At 43.4% G+C, this 20,551-nt stretch overlaps 1 protein-coding gene across 4 annotated transcripts in view; it reads left to right on the top strand.

Moving 5' to 3' along the window:
* The window catches only part of DOCK8 (dedicator of cytokinesis 8), a 233,153-nt gene that overhangs the window by 158,349 nt on the left and 54,253 nt on the right, over nucleotides 1-20,551 (top strand). For all 4 annotated transcript variants that reach the window (XM_047767727.1, XM_047767728.1, XM_047767730.1 and 1 more), the window contains 4 exons: nucleotides 1,958-2,053; nucleotides 7,107-7,202; nucleotides 14,042-14,191; nucleotides 16,449-16,562. In XM_047767727.1, the coding sequence (XP_047623683.1) occupies nucleotides 1,958-2,053; nucleotides 7,107-7,202; nucleotides 14,042-14,191; nucleotides 16,449-16,562 (456 nt within the window). The remainder of the gene's footprint in view (nucleotides 1-1,957; nucleotides 2,054-7,106; nucleotides 7,203-14,041; nucleotides 14,192-16,448; nucleotides 16,563-20,551) is intronic.

The raw sequence follows: 20,551 nt of genomic DNA, 5'->3' as shown, positions 1-20,551 counted from the left end.
CGTCTTCATGGATACTAGTTAGGTTCGTTAACCACTGAGCCATGACAGGAACTCCAGTTTTTATAGTGATGTCTCCTTAGCTCCTCTGAGTTGTGACAATTTCTTAGACCTCCCTTGTTTTTGAGGACTTCGACAGTTTTGAAGAGTACTGGCTGGGTATTTTGTAGAATGTCTCTCATTGGAAATTTATTTTAATTGTGATATAATTCACATGCCATAAAATTCACCCTTTTAAAGGGTATAATTCAATGGTTTTTCATATACGCGCAAAGCTACCATGAATTCTTAATCTGAATTTTCTTTCTGGTTATCTGTGGCCTCAGGGTGGCTTAGCTTTCAGAATAATGTCATTTCCTCTGATGATGATAAATCAGACTCTCTAGGTTTTGACATCATTTCCGTGCACAAACCACCCACTTGAGACAGCAGGTCATGAGACTGAAAATCTGACCCAGGGTTGGGTCTGGTCACCCAGCCCTGTGCTCCTGGGCAAGTCTGCTCCTGCCTTGAGTCTGGTTTTCCTGTCTCTGTAGAAATTTGAACACTGGATGAGCTTAAGAGTCATCTATAGAGCCCCTCTTAGAGAGTCTGATGATCTATAGGTTGCACCATGTGAAATACCCAGGGGTGAGCTGGAGCTGGCTCATAGCAATTTCTGAGAGCTCCTGGTTAAATGTTCAGGAATTTTCTGAACCAGCTGTTAAACACAGATGTAATTAAAAATTAAATTATATGAACTAGCGATTATGAAAAACAAAGGTAATCTAAATGTAATGGGGTATCTTGGATTGTATCCTAGAACAGAATAGGACATTAGTTGAAAAACTTGTGAAATTCGAATAAAGTCTATGGTTTAGTTAATAGTTAATGCGTCAATGTTAATTTCTTAGTTTTGACAAAGATACCATGATTATGTAAGAGATTAACATTAAGAGGAACTTGGTGAAGTGTAGCCAGGAGCTCTCTGCACCATCTTTGCAGCTTGTTCGTTATCTAAAATTATTCCGCTTTAGAAAGGAGGAACTCAAACCTCATCCCTTCTTAATTATTTTACTTCATTTTACTATTATCTATTTTCATGAGGTGATTTATGCCCATTTTGTCTGTACAATGGAAATTGTACACAGTGGTCTGCTACTGCATGTCTCTTCCCAACACCATATTCAGTCATGCCATGTGAACTTGAAATCAGCCATGATGAAAACATTCACAGCCCAGGAACTGGCAAATTCTACAAGTTATCCTCTCCCTTTCAAGAGCCGGTTGTCAAGCGTTTGCCAGCACACCATGGTTCAATTTCATATCTGTCTCCCCTTTTAGCAATATCATTGCAGATCGCTGAGGGGGAGAAAGGGTTGGCAGCTATTATTGACAGCCTTGATTATTACAGCTTCCTTTATTGGAAGTTAAAATATTAAATTTCTATGTGAACTGGGTTAACATTTTAAAAATTATTTGTAGAGAGGAGACATTTTTATCCAACTAGAAGAATCAAGTATGGCCTTCATTTCATAAGAGTGGGTTTTTTGGACAATTTATTAAATACAGTGTTTAGGAAAAAGTAAAAATAAAATAAATTCAGTATAGAGGAAACTGGGTGCAGTACCATGCTGAGCCACAGAGGGGCACTGTTCCCACAGTTTGTTTGTTTGTTTTTCCCTGCTCTTCCAATCAAGTCAGAGACTAGAAAGTGGAAGGGACTATTAGGCACCCCCAGGTTTTTAACTAGGATTTAACTATAGGTGAATATCTCAGCAGCAAGTAAAATTAGGTGTAACTTTGCCTCGTTTGCTTTGTTTTATGTTTATTTTTGGCGACTGTTTTACTTTTGTAACTAGGAAAAAAAGAAGAAAGAAATACATTAATGAATTGTAAGCTTATGATTTCCAGGTCATTGGCTCATCTTTCCAGGGGACCACTGTCGATTGACTACTGAGTCATGGTCTGTGTATTTCAGATTGCTGATCGCAACTGCAATCGGATGTCTTATTATTGCTCTGGCAATAATGATGCTCCAAGTTCAACAACAGCTCCAAGGCCAGCCAACAAAAAGGTACTGAGCAGAGCAGAGTGAGGATAATTTGTCAGCCTCTCACTAGGCTTGAAAATAGACCCCATCAAGTACTCTCCTGCCTGTTCCTGCCTTCCTACCCCCCCCACACACACACATACACACCCCTACTTTTGCAGCCCTGTCCCACATCCTCCATTTTTGAACCACCTAATTACCTACTAACTCCGTGGTTCACCAATTTAACCATGCATCAGAAGTACCTGCATGGCTTGATACATTGACTACTGGCCTCTAGCCCTAGAGTTTCTGATTCCGTAGATCTGAGGTAGGGCCCAAGAATCTGCCTTTCTGACAAGTTCCCAGCTGATGCTAGTCAGGAACCAGACTTTGATAACTCCTGCATTAACTCTTTTCTTAGTAAAATGAGAGCTGGGGACAACTCATCCTCGACACAGTGAATGGCCCTGATGAGATATCATTAATTTGAAACATGAACAGCTTCCTTGTAATTCTTTCTAATCAGCCTTACCTATGAGTTCAGAGCCTTGACAAGCCGTTGCACTGCTCAGCAGAACTCTATATTAACAGTGTTCTCCAACTGTTGTCACATCGTGTGTGGTCTAAGGGGTGGGAGATAGAAAGAAAAACAAAACCGCTTCAAGTTTTCTCCTCTGCGGGCACCCAATAGTCTCAACATTTTAGTAGCTGTTTAAGATCTTGAGTGTCTTTCAAGACCCCTATTAAAATGTAAATATGCTGATTGGAAGGATAACACAGGAAGCTCTTTGCAACAGCTAACACCACGGGGAATGTGTATTAAACAGGCACTGAGGGAGTGAGGGTCAGCACAGCTCACTCTGGACTGAGTGAGAGAAAATATCCCTGGGGGAGGCCCTGCCAGGGTTCAGTGCTGCAGACTTTGTAGTAATCCAGGCCTGGTACCTCTGGGGAGAGGTAAGGATTAATTCTAAAAGGAAAAGTGAAAGAGGATATGGAGAGGTGCAAAAAATAAATTCTTCACTTACTCTAAATCTTAGCTTTGGGCTTTGCAGTGACTGGTTCCAAGTACCCCTTTCCTTCTTAAAAAACCATGATTTATGGAGTTCCCATTGTAGCTCAGTGGGTTACGAACCAAACCCAAGTGGTATCCATGGGGATGTGGGTTCAATTCCTGGCCCTGCTCAGTGGGTTCAGGATCTGCTGTCCCCTGAACTGTGGTGTAGGTCCCAGATATGGCTCAGATCTGGCATTGCTGTGGCTGTGGTGTAGGGCAGCAGCTAAGCTCTGATTTGACACCTAGCCTGGGAACTTCCATATGCCGCAGGTACAGCCTAAAAAGACAAAAAACAAACAAATAAAAACCAACAAACATGATTTGCCTATAGCCTGGCTTCCTTCAGGCAAGGCCTGATTTCTTCTGGGCACAATTGCCTTGCTTTGATTTTGTTTCTGGGCATTTCAATGACCAGAAGAGAATCATTTCTTTTCAGAGGATGGTTTAGCCAGTGTGTTTCTTAATAGCTCAGCAAACAGGGTTTAGCTGCTTGGCTATTTTCTATAACCTCTGGAGCAAGGTGTTCTTGTAATAATGTTGCCTGGTAAGCAATGTAAATGACTTTAAGAAGCAGCTTATCCTCCTCTAATCTCCTCTTGCCGTAAGACCCTGGCAGTCAAACTGACCTATTTTCCAGAGGTTACCTTCGAAGCCGGGAGAGCATGGCTTTCCTTCAGTGGGAAGATCTGGGTGTAGCAAGTAACATCACTGGCGAGTTTAGGCCACCTGCTAGATCCACACACAGCCCTGCACCTCTCCAAGGTGAGAGAGCTTCCCTGCAGTCTCACAACTGCACCCAAGTGTATATTAAGGTTATAAAGGTTTGACTCAGAGTGAAGTGGAACCAGTGACAAACTGAAACACTTTGGCATTTTCCATATGCTCCCCCCTCCCCCCACTTAACCATCTGGGGATGTTAATAGTTAGAATTCCCAGAGAGTTCCCGTCATGGCACAGCAGGTTAAGACTCTGAGTAGTATCCACGAAGATGCAGGTTCAATCCCTGGCCTCACTCAGTAGGTTAAGGATCCAGCATTGCCTTGAGGTGGGGGTAGGTTATAGACTCAGCTCGCATCCTGCATTGCTATGGCCGTGGTGTAGGCTGGCAGCTGCAGCTCTAATTTGACCCCTAGCCTGGGAACTTTCAGATGCCATGGTGCAGCCCTTAAAAAGACAAAAAAAAAAACAAAAAACAAAAAAACAAACATCTGCACAGAGATTTTTCCATTTTTCTCCTTTCAGTTTAGCTGAGTAACTCTTGAATTTCACTGTACATAAGAGTGAGTAAATTGTGTTCCATGCCCACTGTACATTGTAGGGAATTTAAAGGCTTGTCAGGGGTAAGCTTTACTCTAATCAATTTTTGCTTTGGGTGTTGACTTAAAAACTTAATATCCATGAAGGCTAGTGCTCTAGGGTATAATATTAAGGTGTTAAAGTAGTTTCAGCTTTTTTATCCATTGAGCAATAAAAAGTAAGTTCACCTGTACTTATTCTAGCTTTTATCAATGAAATGCACAGAAAGTGCCCACACTTATCATTGTGGCTATCAATTAGGATGACCAAACAACCCTAGTTTACCCAGGACTTAGGGGGTCCTTAGGAGGCTGGACTTTCCATTTTAAGACCAGAACAGTATTGACTGAAAAACACACAACCTACAGTTATGAGTTATGTTTGTTTGTTTGTTTTTCTTTTTATGGAAGTTCCCAGGCTAGGGATCAAATCAGAACTGCAGCCCACTGGCCTAAGCCACACCCACAACAATGCCAGATCTGAGCCACATCTGCAATCTACACCACAGCCCACGACAACACCACACCCTCTGGATACTATTGGTTCTTAACCAACTGAGCCATAATGGGAACAATGATTTCTGTTTATACTGATGACTATAGCCCAGAAACGAAAGCCTCTCAGACAGCTCTGAGGAACTGCTCCAGTGAGGTGAGGGAGGAGTCAGGATATATAGGGCATTTTGCTGGGAAAAAAAAATTCTAGCTGAACATCAAAAGATTACCACTTATAGATAAAAACAGACACCTCAATATAATGATTTTAGTGCTTTTCTATGTATGAGAAGATGCAAGAGTTTGGGTTCACTGAAATTATTCCTCTGGTATGCGTCTCAACTATCTAGGGCCAGTATCCTGTTTTTCTCCAACATGAATTCCCCTCAAGGCGCACTGTCGGGTCAGTTGCAGTGGCTGATGGCTTGATGGCAGACAATGTGTGTTGTTTACTGGGATAGCAGGCGACATCTGTTGTTTACTAAAATGACAGGCAACATTGTTATTATCCACAACAGTCTTCAGCAAACTGAGTCAGTTGCCCTACCTTTAGTCTTAAACTTGTTCCCCATCAAAGCTGTTGTCAAGAGCATTGACAATATCCAGATAAATGAGGGAGTGAGGAAGCAGATGGAGGAGCAGTCAGATGACTTGACAGAAAGTGTAGACATAGAGTTTCTGTCGTGGCTCAGCAGTTAACGAATCTGACTGGCATCCATGAGGATGCAGGTTCAAACCCTGGCCTTGCTCAGTGGGTTAAAGATCTGGCGTTTCTTTGAGCTGTGGTGTACATCACAGACGTGGCTTGGGTCCTGAGTTGCTCTGGCTGTGGTGTAGGCCAGCAACCTAAAACCAAAAAAAAAAAAGAAAAAAAAAAGGAGTTCCCATCGTGGCACAGTGGTTAACGAATCCGACCAGGAACCACGAGGTTGCAGGTTTGATTCCTGGCCTTGCTCAGTGGGTTGAGGGTCCGGCATAGCTGTGAGCTGTGGTGTAGGTCGCAGACGTGGCTAGGATCCCACGTTGCTGTGGCTCTGGTGTAAGCCAGCAGCAACAGCTCCTATTTGACCCCTCGCCTGGGAACCTCCATATGCCGCAGAAGCGGCCCTAGAAAAGGCAAAATGAAAAAAAAGAAAAAAAAAGTGTAGACATAAATTGGAGCTGAGGGAGTTCCCTTCGTGTCTCAGTGGTTAATGAACCCGACTAGGATCCATGAGGTTGTGGGTTCAATCCCTGGCCTTGATCAGTGGGTTAAGGATATGGCATTGCCATGAGCTGTGGTAAAGGTCACAGACCTGGCTGGGATCCCACATTGCTGTGGGTGTGGTGTAAGCTGGCATCTGTAGCTCCTATTCAACCCCTAGCTTGGGAACTTCCATATGCAGCAGGTGCAGCCCTAAAAAGCAAAAATAAATAAATAAATAAATAAATGAATGAATGAAGTGGAGCTGAGGAACTTCTCAAGCATCTGACTCTGTTTAGAAGTTGGGTGAGTTCAGTGCTACCACATTGCCTTTGAATGCAGATCATCTACTCATAAACCCAGCCCTTCTCATTTTCCACAAAGCCACAGCAGGATTATTAAAACAAACACTGTTCCAATTGGAACGGAGTTGAGATACCATCTAGACAGTGGTTCTCTAATTGAGGTCCTGGACCAGCAGCATCAGTATCACCTGGGAACCTGTTAGAGATGCAAATCCTTGGGCCCCACCCCAGACCTGATGAATCTGAAAGTCTGGAGGTGGGCTCAGCAATCTGTTTCTTCACAAACCCTCCAGGGGATTTTGAGGCACATTCAAGAGTGAGAACCATTGCTACCAGCTGAGTTTATGGATGAGAAAAATGAGGGTACCAAGAGGAATGGCTTACACATGATCCCACAGAGGGTTAATGGTGGGATCTGGAAGGAAGCTAAGACAGTCCCGGTCCCAACTAGTACCCAGGATGCTTCCCCCCTGGAAAGCAGCTTAGCTCCCCTGCTGGGGCCAGTCCTTCAAACCCAGCTCGCCAGTACCGTACTGCCTCCAGCCTTCTCCTACCTCCTTCAGATGCCCTCCAGTCTCATATTGTTTCAGCACTGGCGTGGCTATCCACTGTGGTCTGGGACATCCAGGGCACGTGCATCAGTACCTACAAGCTATGACAACTGGGCTAAAAGAAAACTGAGGCTGGTGAATAAAGCACCTAGTATAGGCCATCACTACATCTTGCATACATGTAATGGTTTTTTGTGTTTGTTGTCCAGCATTTCCATGAGGAGCTTGCCCTGCAGATGGTGGTCAGCACTGGAGTGGTGAAAGAAACAGTCTTCAAATACTCCTGGTTCTTCTTTGAGCTTCTGGTGAGATTCTTGAGTACTTATATCTGTGCTCAAAGGGCACGAAAAGCACATTGCAGACAGACAGTGAGGTTTCTCCTAGTAGGAACTGACATTTTATCTACTGAGTTGCTCCTGCAGAAACCCTGGGCTCATTCCTTCAATTTTAACCCTTTCTCAACCCTGCAGCCATCTTCCACCCCATCTTACCAATTCTACCTTGAAAATCTACCTCCACCTGCCACTTCTCACCATCGTCACTGCTCCCAACCTGGCCAAGCTGCCATCATCTCCACAATCACTTCCTCTTTGCCTGCTTGCATTCATTTCTGCCTGTGCCTGTTCCATCTGCACAGGACAGCCCAGTGTTAAGCCCATAATGACACTCCCCTCTTTAAAACCCTTCAGTGATTTTCAGTGTACTAGGCTGAAAATCACACATTTTTATCTTGGCCTATAAAACCCTCGTATGATTCTGTTTCCCTTCATCTCTGACCTTATCTTGGGCCCTAGTCCCTCCTTCTTCAGCCATGCTGTTTCCAGTTTGGTCCCTTGAAGATGCTGCCACCCTTTCGGCTTCACAGCCTTCTTAAGAGTCTCTGCTTCTTTCCTACCTTTCATCACCCTATATGCACACTTTTGGGGTTCTTCTTAATGTCACCACCTCTGAGAGGCCTTTTCTGACTGCCTTCTACAAGAGGTCTTCACTCGGTTATTCTCCTTTTACACATCATATTTATTTCCTTCCTAGTGCATATCACAATATATAATTGTTTTCCTGTCTTGCCTCTTGGATTTCTAGAATATAGATCTACCTTCTTCATTATCCTATGTCTAGCCCAAAACATGACTTGGTGTTGTAAAAGCACCAACTTGCATTTGTTGAGGGGGGTGCAAATGAAACTTGTAAACCTGTTTATCCACAACTTGTATCCATTCTCTAGCAGAAAAGCAAAAGGTACAGGATATTCTTTAACTTAAAAATAAAGAGAATAATAGTAGTATCTATTTCATGCTGGAAATGAAAGAATCTTACCAATAAGCCACTAGAATAAGCATTTTGTCCATGTTGGTAAATGGAGATGTATTGTGAAATGAGGTTAAATGAAAAACGTTAACTACGTCAAAATGTACATACAAACCATCCAGAAGATAAAGAATGGGTTGAGATTTAATGATAGAGTTAGCTTTATTTTGTCTAGGTTCTTTCCTCTGTGACACCTTTTTTTTTTTTTTAAGAGAGAGAGATGGCAGAATTTCCACCTGAGCTCTAGTTTATCTTTGTAAGTTCACGCCCAAAGTAAAAAGAGAGCAATATTGAGCAATAGGACATAGAGAACAAGAGGGTCAAAGGAAATAAAAATAAAACACACATTGGGGCGGCAGTGGGAAATCATATGCAGTAGAATTAAAAAGAAGTCAGGCTCGGACCGCAGAAGCACATCCAAGGTTCAAATCCATTAGAGTTTTACCAAGTTCCCACCCTCTGAGAAAGATATTGCCAGAGAGATGTCTCTTCAGAGCACAGTGCCAGAGGCCTGCAGCAGAATCACTGCAGGTGCTTAGTGAAAATCAAGGAGACCTGGAGACTCTCCCCAGAATACTGAGTGCAGTGAGGAGTGGACAGCCAGCAGTACATGGGCCTGTCTTCTGAGATGATTTCCAAGGCTGACGTTCCAGTTGCCCAACTGCCTCCACTCTATGTGGAACAGAGCTAAGGATCCCAATATGCAGCCAGTAGGAAAAGGCTTGCCATAAACTCTTGATGCATGAAAAGTATCAAACCGCCACTCTGTACCCCGTATATCCTGTCTCTACATACACATCCCACCCACCTTATGAATCTCCATAAAAAAGATTCACTCAGGTCATAATCCATCTATAGATAATTCATACAAATAATCTTCAACTGAGATGATCTACCATATTGCATCTTTAAAAAGGCATGAAGCAAACACTCAATTTGATGTCATAGAATCTCATAGAAGAGAGTCCCAAAGGAAAGAAATACCCCAATTCAAAGATGTTTCACAGAGTTCCCATTGTGGTGCAATGGAAACGAATCCAACTAAGAGCCGTGAGGTTGCAGGTTCAATCCCTGGCCTCACTCAGTGGGTTAAGGATCTGGCATTGCTGTGGCTCTGGTGTAGGCCGGCAGCTGTAGCTCTGATTGGACCCCTAGCCTGGAAACCTCCATATGCCACGCGTGTGGCCCTGAAAAGACAAAACAAAACAACAAAACACACAAAAAACCAAAGATGTTTCATGTCATTTTCTCAACACACTTCACCTAGTCATCCTTCTGTCTTATTAATAGTTATGTATTATGAGCCTAAGCAGTTATCCCAGTGCACACACAGGACTCCAAGGCTAAATAGGGGCTTGCCCAGCCCCCTCAGCCAGGGAGGGGCAGAGCCCTGACCCCACCACACTCTAGTCCAGGTTCCTGTCCTCTGCTGTTCTGCTTCTCCTTGGAAGCTGGAAGTCACACAACATTTTCTTAGCCCAACATACTAACAACATGCAAAACCTTTGTATTCTGAAGTCAACTTTAATGCAGGGCTATAATTATTACTCTATTCCAGTCAGAATGAACTCATCACTGCTCGGCCTTGTGGCATTTTAGTGCTCTCTTTTAAAGGCAAGTTTGCATTCTCTGCAGATGTAATGATGACTCTGTCTTTCATATAATCCCAGTAACAGTCCGCATCCCTAAGGGAGGAAAAATCCTGACATCTAAAACGTGTTGACCATCTTAATGGGCACATGTCAGGTGCCACTGTAAGCACTGTGAGCGTGATCTCACAGAATCCTCAGACGACCCTCAGGCGGGAGCTTTTCATCAGCCTAAGTTTACAGATGGGGTTGGAGGAGGGGTGGAGGCCATAGGAGAGTCTCCAGGTGGACCAAAGTCTTCGTCAGTACCGCTCCACTGCCCCTAACTGCAGGGAGCTGAGAACCATGGCAGAGGTGAAAATTGCTTTTGATCTTGCACATTTATTTACTAGGACTCAGTAGGCCCAGGAGAGAAGCAAAAGCTAAAGCCCATCACCCTCCTTCCCCCTAGGAGTCCCCTGTGGTTAACAGATGCAGACACTGGAAAGAAAGTCCAGCTGATATGAGCGCTTAGAGGGGGTTGATCAGCATGCTGATTACCCAGGACACCGGTTGCTCGGTCACCCAGGGCTCTGTGGGTTATAACCTACGTCTGTCAGGGTCCTGGCAGAAACTCATTAGCATTGCTCAAAAGAGATACCTGAAAAGCATTTATCAAAGGGACTCTGCCCAGGGTATGTGCAGGGTTACAGGAGCAGATAAGGGTTGATGAGGCACCCAGGGAACAGAGGCTGCTAGAAGCCTTTCTCTCTCCTAGCTCTAAAGAAACAAGAGTAGGGAGCAGGAGTTCCCGTTGTGGCACAGTGGAAACCAATCTGACTAGGAATCATGAGGTTACGGGTCCGATCCCTGGCCTCACTCGGTGGGTTAAGGATTCGACATTGCCGTGAACTGTGGTGTAGGTCACAGATGCAGCTTGGATGTGTAGCTCCAATTGGACCCCTTGCATGGGAACCTCCATATGCCAGGAGTGGTGCCCTAAAAGAACAACAACAGCAAAAAGAAGTAGGGAGCAGTGTAACTGGGGCTGAGAGAGAGCTGAGGCAGAGTAGAGCTGAGGCAGAGAAGAGCATCTATGTGACAGGAGCTGGAGTCTTAGAGAAACACTGCCACTGCAAGAAGCACAGTGCACAGTGTTGAGGGCAGTGGAGTGGAGGTGCGCCCAGACCACTCTCTTCTCCCTCCCACTGGACCCCACCTGCTACCTCCCACTGGCCAACTCCAACCAAAAGTGCAAGTTCAAGGAGTCTCAAATGACGGAGTCCATAGAGATCAGCTTCCTGGGGCTCAGAGGTAGATGGAGAAGGGCAAGGAAGGGAGCTGGGGGCTACCGTGGAGGCAAATAGAAACTATCAGCCCCTGCCAGAACTTTGCAAGGAAACTGATCTCGGACTCAGACAGGGTGCTCAGTCCTCTACGCATTGCCTGTGCATTTGACCTACAGATGCCTAGGAAGTTAATGCAAAACTAAAAACAAACAAACAGGGTTTCCCCCCCCCCCACACCAAGAAGCTTTAAGAGAAAGGAATGACAGCCTTCTTGGGCTTAGCCAACAACCTGGGCGATTTAACACTCTTTAGTTGTGTTGATGCCATGCGCTAATGAACAACCACTTTGGCATCAGAGCTGTTAAACACAATCCTTGAGCAGATTTCACACTTGCTAATGAATAAATCCCCATGCTTTTAGAAACTGCTGAGCCAGACTTTGGGAACGCAGAGGTAAAGGGTGACCTAGTTTACCAGGGACATGCATGAAGTTCTGCACCAAGGGGTTCTTGGTACCTGTCCTTTTCATGGGTCACAAAGGCCAGTATAGGGAAAATATTTTCCTGCCTTATCCCACCCTACAAATAATGGCCAACTACCCACTAATATTTCTGCCAGATGTTCTGCTCTGGAGATGCAAAAGACACAGAAGCTGGCAGGTAGCTGACAGTCTGGCAAGGGGCCATTGGTTGAAAGTACAGTATTTGGAGTATTATTTATTCGGTTGTAGGATGGCCAAACTCAGCAGGTAGAGTCTGAATACAAGAGTGAGTTCCATAAGCCGGGGCTGGGGTGGTTTAGGCAGCGGGGAAGTGGGACAGGTAGCCCCACACAAAGGGGCCTCGTCTCTGTCTCTGTCTCTCTCAGTCCTTTGTTAGGATCATAGTGAGAGAAGCACTTTGTCAGACAAAAATTTGGGCCCGGTTTCCACCTCTCATTCAGGTCCTCTACCGAAGTGCATGTGACTCTGCAGGGCCCAGACACCGTCTGTGTGTCCTAAGCCAAGAAGGACTCTACAGTCAAGAGAAACTATGGCTCTTACACTGGGCTTCAGGATTATTATGTTCTTAGGTCTTCCCCAAGCTGGCTATGGCATTATCTGGAAACATAAAACGCATAAAGCCCGTCCGTCTGTTTTTACTTCTTAGTTTACCTTTTCTTTGATTTTTTTTTATCTCTGTTTTGGTGCTAAAGGAAATGGCCAGCCCGGCATTTTTGAAAACAGAAACTACTATTAGTGCATAAAAAGTTCTTCCGTTTAACTCTTGGGAATGAAAGTCAGTTTCCCATACATGCTGTCTGTCCCCTTTTTCCAGCCCTGACCTAAGTGGTCACCTTCAGGCAAGTGTGGGCGATTGAACTTCCAAGACCATTTTCTTTTTGCCAGTGACTCTCAGACTAGTATGGACAATTTATGGAAAGGTGGGCACCCAGCCACAAGATCTCCCAGCCTTTCCCATCAGACTGTTCCTAATAGCTCTGAGCATCTTCCACTAAAAAAAAGATACAACATTAGACTATATCAAAAGGGATTGTACTGACCCACAAATATCCTGGCCCTGGAAGAAGTCCATAAAATAAGCATGATTTTGGAGTTCCCTGGTGGTTTAGCGGATTTAAGGATCCGGTGTTGTCACTAATGTGATGGGAGTTAACTGCTCTGACACAGGTTTGATCCCTGGGCCAGGAACTTCCACAAACCATGGGTGTGACCACAAAGAAAAAAAAAAAGCATGATCTTAACTTAAAATTGTGGTAGGCAGTGAGCTGGTGTCCTACTAGTCATATCACTAATTGATATACAGGTTTTTATTTAAACTACATATACTTTAAATATATTTTTAAAATATGTAATATGTGAAGCTCCTGCTGTGGCACAATGGGATTGGTGGCATCTTGGGAGTGATGGGACACAGGTTTATCCCTAGCCTGGCACAGTGGGTTGGAGATAGCTGTGGCTTAGGCTGAGACTACAGGTTGAATCTAATCCTTGGCCTGGGAGCTCCATATGCCTCAGGGTGGCCAAAAATATAAACTATATATATAGTAGAAATATATACTTGTATATGTATGTTTGGCAAGTTAGTGTTTGGTTTTGTTTTTGTTGTTGTTGTTGTTGTTTTTGTCTTTTTAGGGCCACACCTGGAGCATATGGAGGTTCCCAGGCTAGGGGTCAAATTGGAACTGTAGCTGTCGGCCTATGCCACAGCTACAGCCATGCAGGATCTGAGCTGCGTCTGCAATCTACACCACAGCTCACAGCAATGCCGGATCCTAAACCCACTGAGCGAGGTCAATGATCAAACCTGCATCCTCTTGGATGCTAGTCAGATTCATTTTCACTGAGTCATGATGAGAACTCCTTGGTAAGTTAGTCTTGTAAAACTCAAAACGTAATTCTCCTAGAGGCAATATTCCAAATAGTGATTAAATTTCCTGTTAGCGTACTATAGTATTGTTTCTGGAAGAACTGTTCCCTCTACCTGTTCAACCTGAAACTCAACCTAAGAGGAACATTGCTCTCTTCTTACTATAGTTCATGGGCAGAAATGACTTCAGCTCACATCAAAAACAGTCTCATAAACAGTTCCTTTTTCTCGAATGTGTTATGTGCCACGGTGGGGCAGTGCCTCAGTGGTCATGGGGGCTCAGTCTCGGTCTGCCTGCCCAGTAGAGAGAAGGGGAGTCTTGTGACACTGCGGCTAAAGAATTAAGCTCCTTGCTTTGTCAGCAGCGAAAAGGAAGCCCCCTGACTCGGGGTCAAGAAGAGGACACCCTTCCCACCTCCTGCCGCCATGGCAACCATCTGTGTGTCAGGAGCATTTTGCAGACCAGAGCCTGCTTGGGCAACCACCAGCACAGATAAAGTATTAGAAAGTCCATTGTTAGTGCGCTTTTCTTCCAGGCTTTTCCCCTTTGCCACAGTGTACAAGCAGGTCACCAATTTTCATGTCAACATTTCCCCCATCTTCCCTGTAGGTGAAAAGCATGGCTCAATATGTACATAACATGGACAAACGGGACAATTTTCGGAGGACTCGTTTTTCCGACCGTTTCAAAGACGACATAACTACTATTGTTAATGTGGTCACCTCGGAGATTGCAGCCCTTTTAGTTAAACCTCAGAAGGTAATGGTATCATTTTACTCTTACTGTCTAAAAATTTTTTACCTTGGGCATATGTTATTTTCGTCGTCTAAGAAAAATAAGCATTATCTTAAAACAGTAATTAAAGTGTAACTAACTAAATGCCGTGTGTTATGCTGGATGGGACCCTGCAGCGGGGCTGGGGGATTGCTATCAAGAAATTACAGTATGGGATTGCAGTCGTTTAAATTATTGTATCAATGTAGCTATGAGACAGAATATTGTTATTCTTAGGGAATATACCCTGAAGCATTATGGGGTAAATGGGCATGATATTTGCAACCTACTCTCAAATGGTGCCGAAGAAAACAATGTATATGAAGAGAGAATGATAAAGGAAATGTAGCAAAATGTCAGGTATTGATGGACCTAGTTAAAGGAGTTCGTTTTACTATTCTTGCACCTTTGCTGTAAATTTGAAGTTATTTCAAAGCTAGAGTTCCTATCACAGTTCAGCCATTAATGAACCCAGCTAGTATCCATGAGGACGTGGATGCGATCCCTGGCCTTGCTCAGTGGGCTAAGGATCCGGCATTGCTGTGAGCTGCGGTGTAGGTCACAGATGCAGCTCAGATCTGGCATTTCTGTGGCTGTGGTGTAGGCTAGCAGCTACAGCTCTGATTTGACCCCTAGCCTGGGAACCTCATATGCCTCTGGTGCAGCCCTGAAAAAAAAAAAAAAAGAAAAAAAGATTATTTCAAAGTAGAAGGTTTTAAAATGTATAAAATGAAATAGGACAAGATTCAAAAAGGAACTATAAAATTTGAAGCAGCAGTGATAACTATTCATACCTTTATCATTATGAAGAATTTGTAAACTACCACATACACAGGAGAAGAAATTTCCACTTGGCTCTTTCTTACAGCAAACTCATGAGAGCAGCAAACAGGTTTCCATTTTGGCAGGCATGAAAAACGAGGCTCAGTGAGGTTGGTACATTTTCCAAAAAGCATGCAGCTAGCAGCAAAGTCAAGAATGAATATTCCAAGGCCAGGATATTCAGGCAGTTACGTAGGGAGTGGCCCATGTGGAGGATGCTGAGGGCGTGAGGCCTTGCCCCTCATAGGAACTGTGGAAACTTCTTTATCAGCTCTCTGTCCATGCCAGTGGCTGGTCGGATTGGCCTGAATTGGCAAACTGCACATCCTAACAAGAGGAAAATATTTTCAAATCATATTTTCAATAGTGTCAGGGCAAATTGATTTATCATTCTGAGAATAAAGGACATAAACATGAAAAAGTGAATCCCCGATTGCTCTGAAGTGCTGTAAAATCCCTCATAAATATAAGCACTGAGAAGTAGTAAAAACAAAACCCTGGCCACAGTTCATGCAAGAGTTCACTCTATCCTGTGTGGCTCTGACCTCTCCTAGACTGAGAATGCTAATTGGAGAAGAAAAAAAAAGGCTTAGGTTAAAAAATGACTCTTTTATCCTGATTAGATTTTCTGCAGCAGTCCTTACAAATTAAGAAGCTGTCTCATTGAAGAGCGTGAGTACATTTCAAGTCGCTTTTGCCAAAACAGTAATTACTGGAATCAAATAAATTATAGTAAGGCAATATAAAGAAATACAAGAAATACGAGAAACTGCAGAGTTCTCTTCGTGGCTCAGCGGTTAACGAACCCAACTAGGGTCTGTGAGGATGTGGGTTCGATCCCTGGACTTGCTTAGTGGGTTAAGGACCTGGTGTTGCCGTGAGCTGTTGGGTAGGTCGCAGACGCAGCTCGGGTCCTTAGTTGCTGTGGCTGTGGTGTAGGCCAGCAGCTACAACTCCGCCTAGACTCCTAGCCTGGGAACTTTCATATGCTGAGGGTGTGGCCCTACAAAGCAAAAAAACCAAAAGACAAAAAAACAAGTAAATATGAGAAACCAGAATGTAGGAGAATATTCATAACGGTGTTGAATGAATAAAATTCAGGACCTTGTGGTACATAGAGAATGAGTTCAATTATATACAAATTAATATGTATGTAGGACAAAAAGCCTGGGAGAAATGTACCTAAATATTAACAGTGGCTAAGGAATTAATTGATTCTAGTTAACACTAATGGCATCAATTAAGTTCTAAATTGTATTTGCTACAGCTTTGCAGGGGTACTTGCTTTGCTCAGTATCTTCCAGAGGAACACTGGTTGAAAATCCTGGACCTGCCTCTCCAAACTTTCCCCCAGGGACCTGGGAGTTCATGACCAAGTTTACTGCCAAATAATGTTGGTGTTTGCGTGTTTGTTTTTAAGGAAACAGAACAGGCAGAAAAGATCAACATCAGCCTGGCTTTCTTCCTGTATGACCTTCTCTCACTCATGGATCGTGGCTTTGTGTTTAACCTCATCAAACATTATTGCAACCAGGTGAGTGTTCCCTGTTGTTCCTGGTTCCTTTCATCTAATACAGAGCTCATTGCTGTGGCATGTTCTCTTCATCATTGCCAAGTTAGACAACTTGACTCGTACATTCTGCATTTTGTGATATATTCTTCATGTCATTTGTTTTCTAGAATGGACATCAGTAGACATGCTGGTTTGTGTGAATTCTTGGAGCATTTACCAGACCAGCACAGAAGGGCCAACAAGTTAATCTGTGGGAATTGAAATTTGTTAGTGAAATGAGCCACTTTCTTCAATCTAACATTTAACAGAAATTATATGACTGTAGCATTCAGACTTGGACCAGATATAGATTTTAAAGTATGAGGTCTCTTTTCACATATTAGGGTAATTCATTAAATTTCAGTTGTGAAATCCTGACATTAAAGAACCCTAATAACATTAGTCAAAGGGACTGAATTTTACTGAGCAGAATGCAAATACTGTCATCCCACTGTGTCTGCAGGGGATTGGTTCCAGGACTCCTCACCAACTTCCCCCAATATACCAAATCTCATAGATGATTAAGTATCAAGTCTCTTATATAAAATAGCATGGTATTTCCGTATAACTGATATCCACCCGTATACTTTAAATCATCTCTGGATTAATTATAATACCAAATATAATGTATATGCTATAGAGATAGTTGTAAATACAATGTAAATACTATGTAAACAGTTGACGGTGCAGATTCAAGTTTTGTTTTGGGGAGCTTTCTGGAATTTTTCAAATATTTTCAATCCTCAGTTGTATCTGCAAATGCAGACACTGTGGATACCGGATACAGAGGGCTGGTTTTTAAAAAATATTTATTTATTTATTTATTTATTTATGCTTTTTAGGGCTGTACCTGCAGCACATGGAAGTTCCTAGATTAGGGTCTATACCACAGCTACGGCAACGCCAGATCTGAGCTAAGTCTGTGACACGACAGCTCATGGCAACAACGCCGGACTTAAACCACTGAGCGAGGCCAGAGATGGAACCTGCATCCCTATGGATACTAGTTGGGTTCATTTCCACTGAGCCACAAAGGGAACTCCTTGCCCTTTTTTAATAATCCAAAAGCATCTTTTCTGTGCCATCTCCCCAGATTTTCAAATGGAGTCCTTTTTTTTTCCCCCTTTGGTTTTTAGGGCCACATCTGAGGCATTTGGAATTTAGGCAGGTTCCTAGGCTAGCGGTCGAATCAGCCCAACAGCTGCTAGCCCATACCACAGCCACAGCAACATAGGATCTGAGCCTCATCTGTGACCTGCAACACAGTTCATGGCAATAGCGGATCCTTGAACCCACTGAGCAGGGCCAGGGATCCAACCTGCATCCTCATAGAGAGTAGTCAGGTTCATTTCTGCTGAGCCACAGCAGGAACTCCTTAAATGGAGTTCTTTAGTTCCCTGTCCTCATCAAACCATCCCAACAATAGAACTACAAGTAGCAGTTATTGTTGCTACTCCTTTCCTTCCATATATCCCTACCTTAGGACCACTCCCACTGTCACTGCCACTAGCATCACTACCCACTACCAGTATTTCTGCCCATCATCTCGCCTTCATCATTACTGTCACCACCACTGGCTTCTTCCTATGGACAAAGCACTGTGTTAGGCACTTTATAGAAATCGTATCATTTGATCTTTCCAAGGTGTTATGGTCAACTTGTTCAGATGATAAAGCTGAAGTTTGGAGGAGGGAAACAAGAGCCATGCCTGCCTAACTCAAGGTGCAGTAGGTTATTCACTCTGTTCTACCAGGCCTGGCTCTCTGTTAATTGGCCCTTATTGGCCTTAAATAAGTCATTCAACTTCTGTGGATCTCATTTATAGAATAATGCCCTCCACTTCCCCGCTAAAAACCATGACTTTTCTAAAGAGACTCCTAAGAAGGAAGCCAACCTATAAAAAGAGACTCCTAAAGAAACATCAGAAGCCCCAGAGCACCACCATCTGGTCAGCCTGACCTCCTGACCCTGCGTGGACCTTCTGTCTTAGTTCCACCAGAGTGGAGTGGACGAGGGACATGCCATCTTTGCCATCCTCTCAGGTGTTTGGGATGACAGGTCACTGGAGGCATTGCAAATATGTATTAATCTGTTTTTTAGAACTTGGATATATGGAAAGGAGGTACTAGAACACTACCCTAGGCCCAGGGTTCGCTTCTGTTAAAGAAAACATTTATCCATGACACTCAAATAGTAAAGCCCACTTGTGGGTAAGCAATGAGATCCTGCTGTACAGTACAGGGAACTGTATCTAATCACTTGTGATGGAACATGATGGAGGATAATGTGAGAAAAAGAGTGTATATATGTGTATACCTGGGTCACTTTACTGTACAGCATAAATTGACAGAACATTGTAAATCAACTGTAATACACATTTTTAAATAAAAATGAAAAACACATACACAAAAAAAACCCAGTAAGGCTCAGTTTACTCAGGAACATTGTGATAGTACAGAGGCCACTGCATTGGGTTTTTCAGTAGTGGGGAGAGATTGGGTTTAACTCTTAATACAATAGGAAAAATGCCAATTTATAGCTGAGAAACAGGGTGGGATTGGTCAGTGGATGAAAAAGTACTAAGAGGGGGGAAAAAAAAAACCCATCAGGGGTAAAGGGAGGATTTGGGCTAAACCAGCTTAATAGGATTCTTGCTGAAGGTAGGCCAGGGTGACCGGATACCACCTTTGGGGTGCTGGTAAGGGATGAGGAGTTTGGTCCAATCTCAAGGGTGATCAGATATCTAGAGTGGGTGATTCTGACTAAAATGACTCATGAGGATCTTTGCTACAACTGGGCTCTTGAGAAACACCCAAGGGAGGGCCTATTTGAACAAGAGTTCAGAGGAAAATGACAAGAATTTGGTTAAGAAGAGACTTTGTCACTGCTCATGTAGGGGCAGTTTTTATTACCAAAAGGCAAATAAAATAAAGCAATCAAAAGTAGACAATAGCTACCTGCCCAGCAAATGCATGTTTTCATTTTCTCTTTCTTTTCTTTCTCTGTCTCTCTCTGTAATCCTTTCCTTTCTTTTGAGTATACTTCTACCTTACATCTCTTTTCTCCCTCTTTCCTGTCTCAGCTGCCAGAGAGCCTAAGACGAGGAGTCTCAAGGCCTGTGTTCTAATTCCAGTGATGCCATTAAACTCCTCTGTGTTTAAAGACAAGGCTGGATTAGAATACTTCTGGCTTTAATGTTCTGAGTCTATGCTCTCTTTCTGCCAGTGATATCCTCAGCTATTGCTTAGCATAGTCAGCAACACACAGGCCTAAAAAGACCACTGGCTCTAGTCAATGGCGATTTAGTTCATTGATCCCGGCTTATTCCACACACACTCTGAACATCATACCTGAGGCAAGTTCTGTTCTTCCAAAATCCTCTGGTATTATCATCTTGCATAACCTGAATCAAACACTCTGTCATGCTTTCTATCATTTACAGATTTTGTGACCATGAGTGTAATCTTGGTCCTTTATTACTAGTCACTGATAATAGACAAATCCAGTTTTTGATGGCTCTATATCACTTTCAATATGCCACTAAGTTAGCACCCATCCCTTGGGTAGGGCCACCAAGGTCACCGCCGTGGGTCCTGACCTTTGGAAAGGGTGTTTTGGGAATTGCACTTTCCTCTTTCCTAAACATTGCTAAAATTAATTTTGCATTTTCTGTCTTCAGTGTCATTTCAAGGGACATATGAAAGATACCCACAGTGTGGCCTTCTTTCAAATGCAAATATCTTTTGCTTTCAGGTTCTAATAGCTGGCTTGACCCAACAGCTTTTTAGGAGTGGCCCTTCAGTGATGGGCTAAGACCAAGTTCTAATCAGTTCAGTTTGCCAGTGTCCCCCTATCCAAAAGCAGCCAGTAGAGCTCATTGGCAAGAGTATGGGTTCTGGTAAATGTTCCTACGCAGAAGTCATGTGTTCTGTTTTTTACATAATACGTAATGGTATTCATTTGTTTCAAGA

Source organism: Phacochoerus africanus, chromosome 2, assembly GCF_016906955.1.
Source record: "Phacochoerus africanus isolate WHEZ1 chromosome 2, ROS_Pafr_v1, whole genome shotgun sequence".
Classification (NCBI taxonomy): domain Eukaryota; kingdom Metazoa; phylum Chordata; class Mammalia; order Artiodactyla; family Suidae; genus Phacochoerus; species Phacochoerus africanus.
The sequence above is the reverse complement of the archived record's forward strand: the minus strand, read 5'-3'. Positions and strand labels throughout refer to the sequence as shown.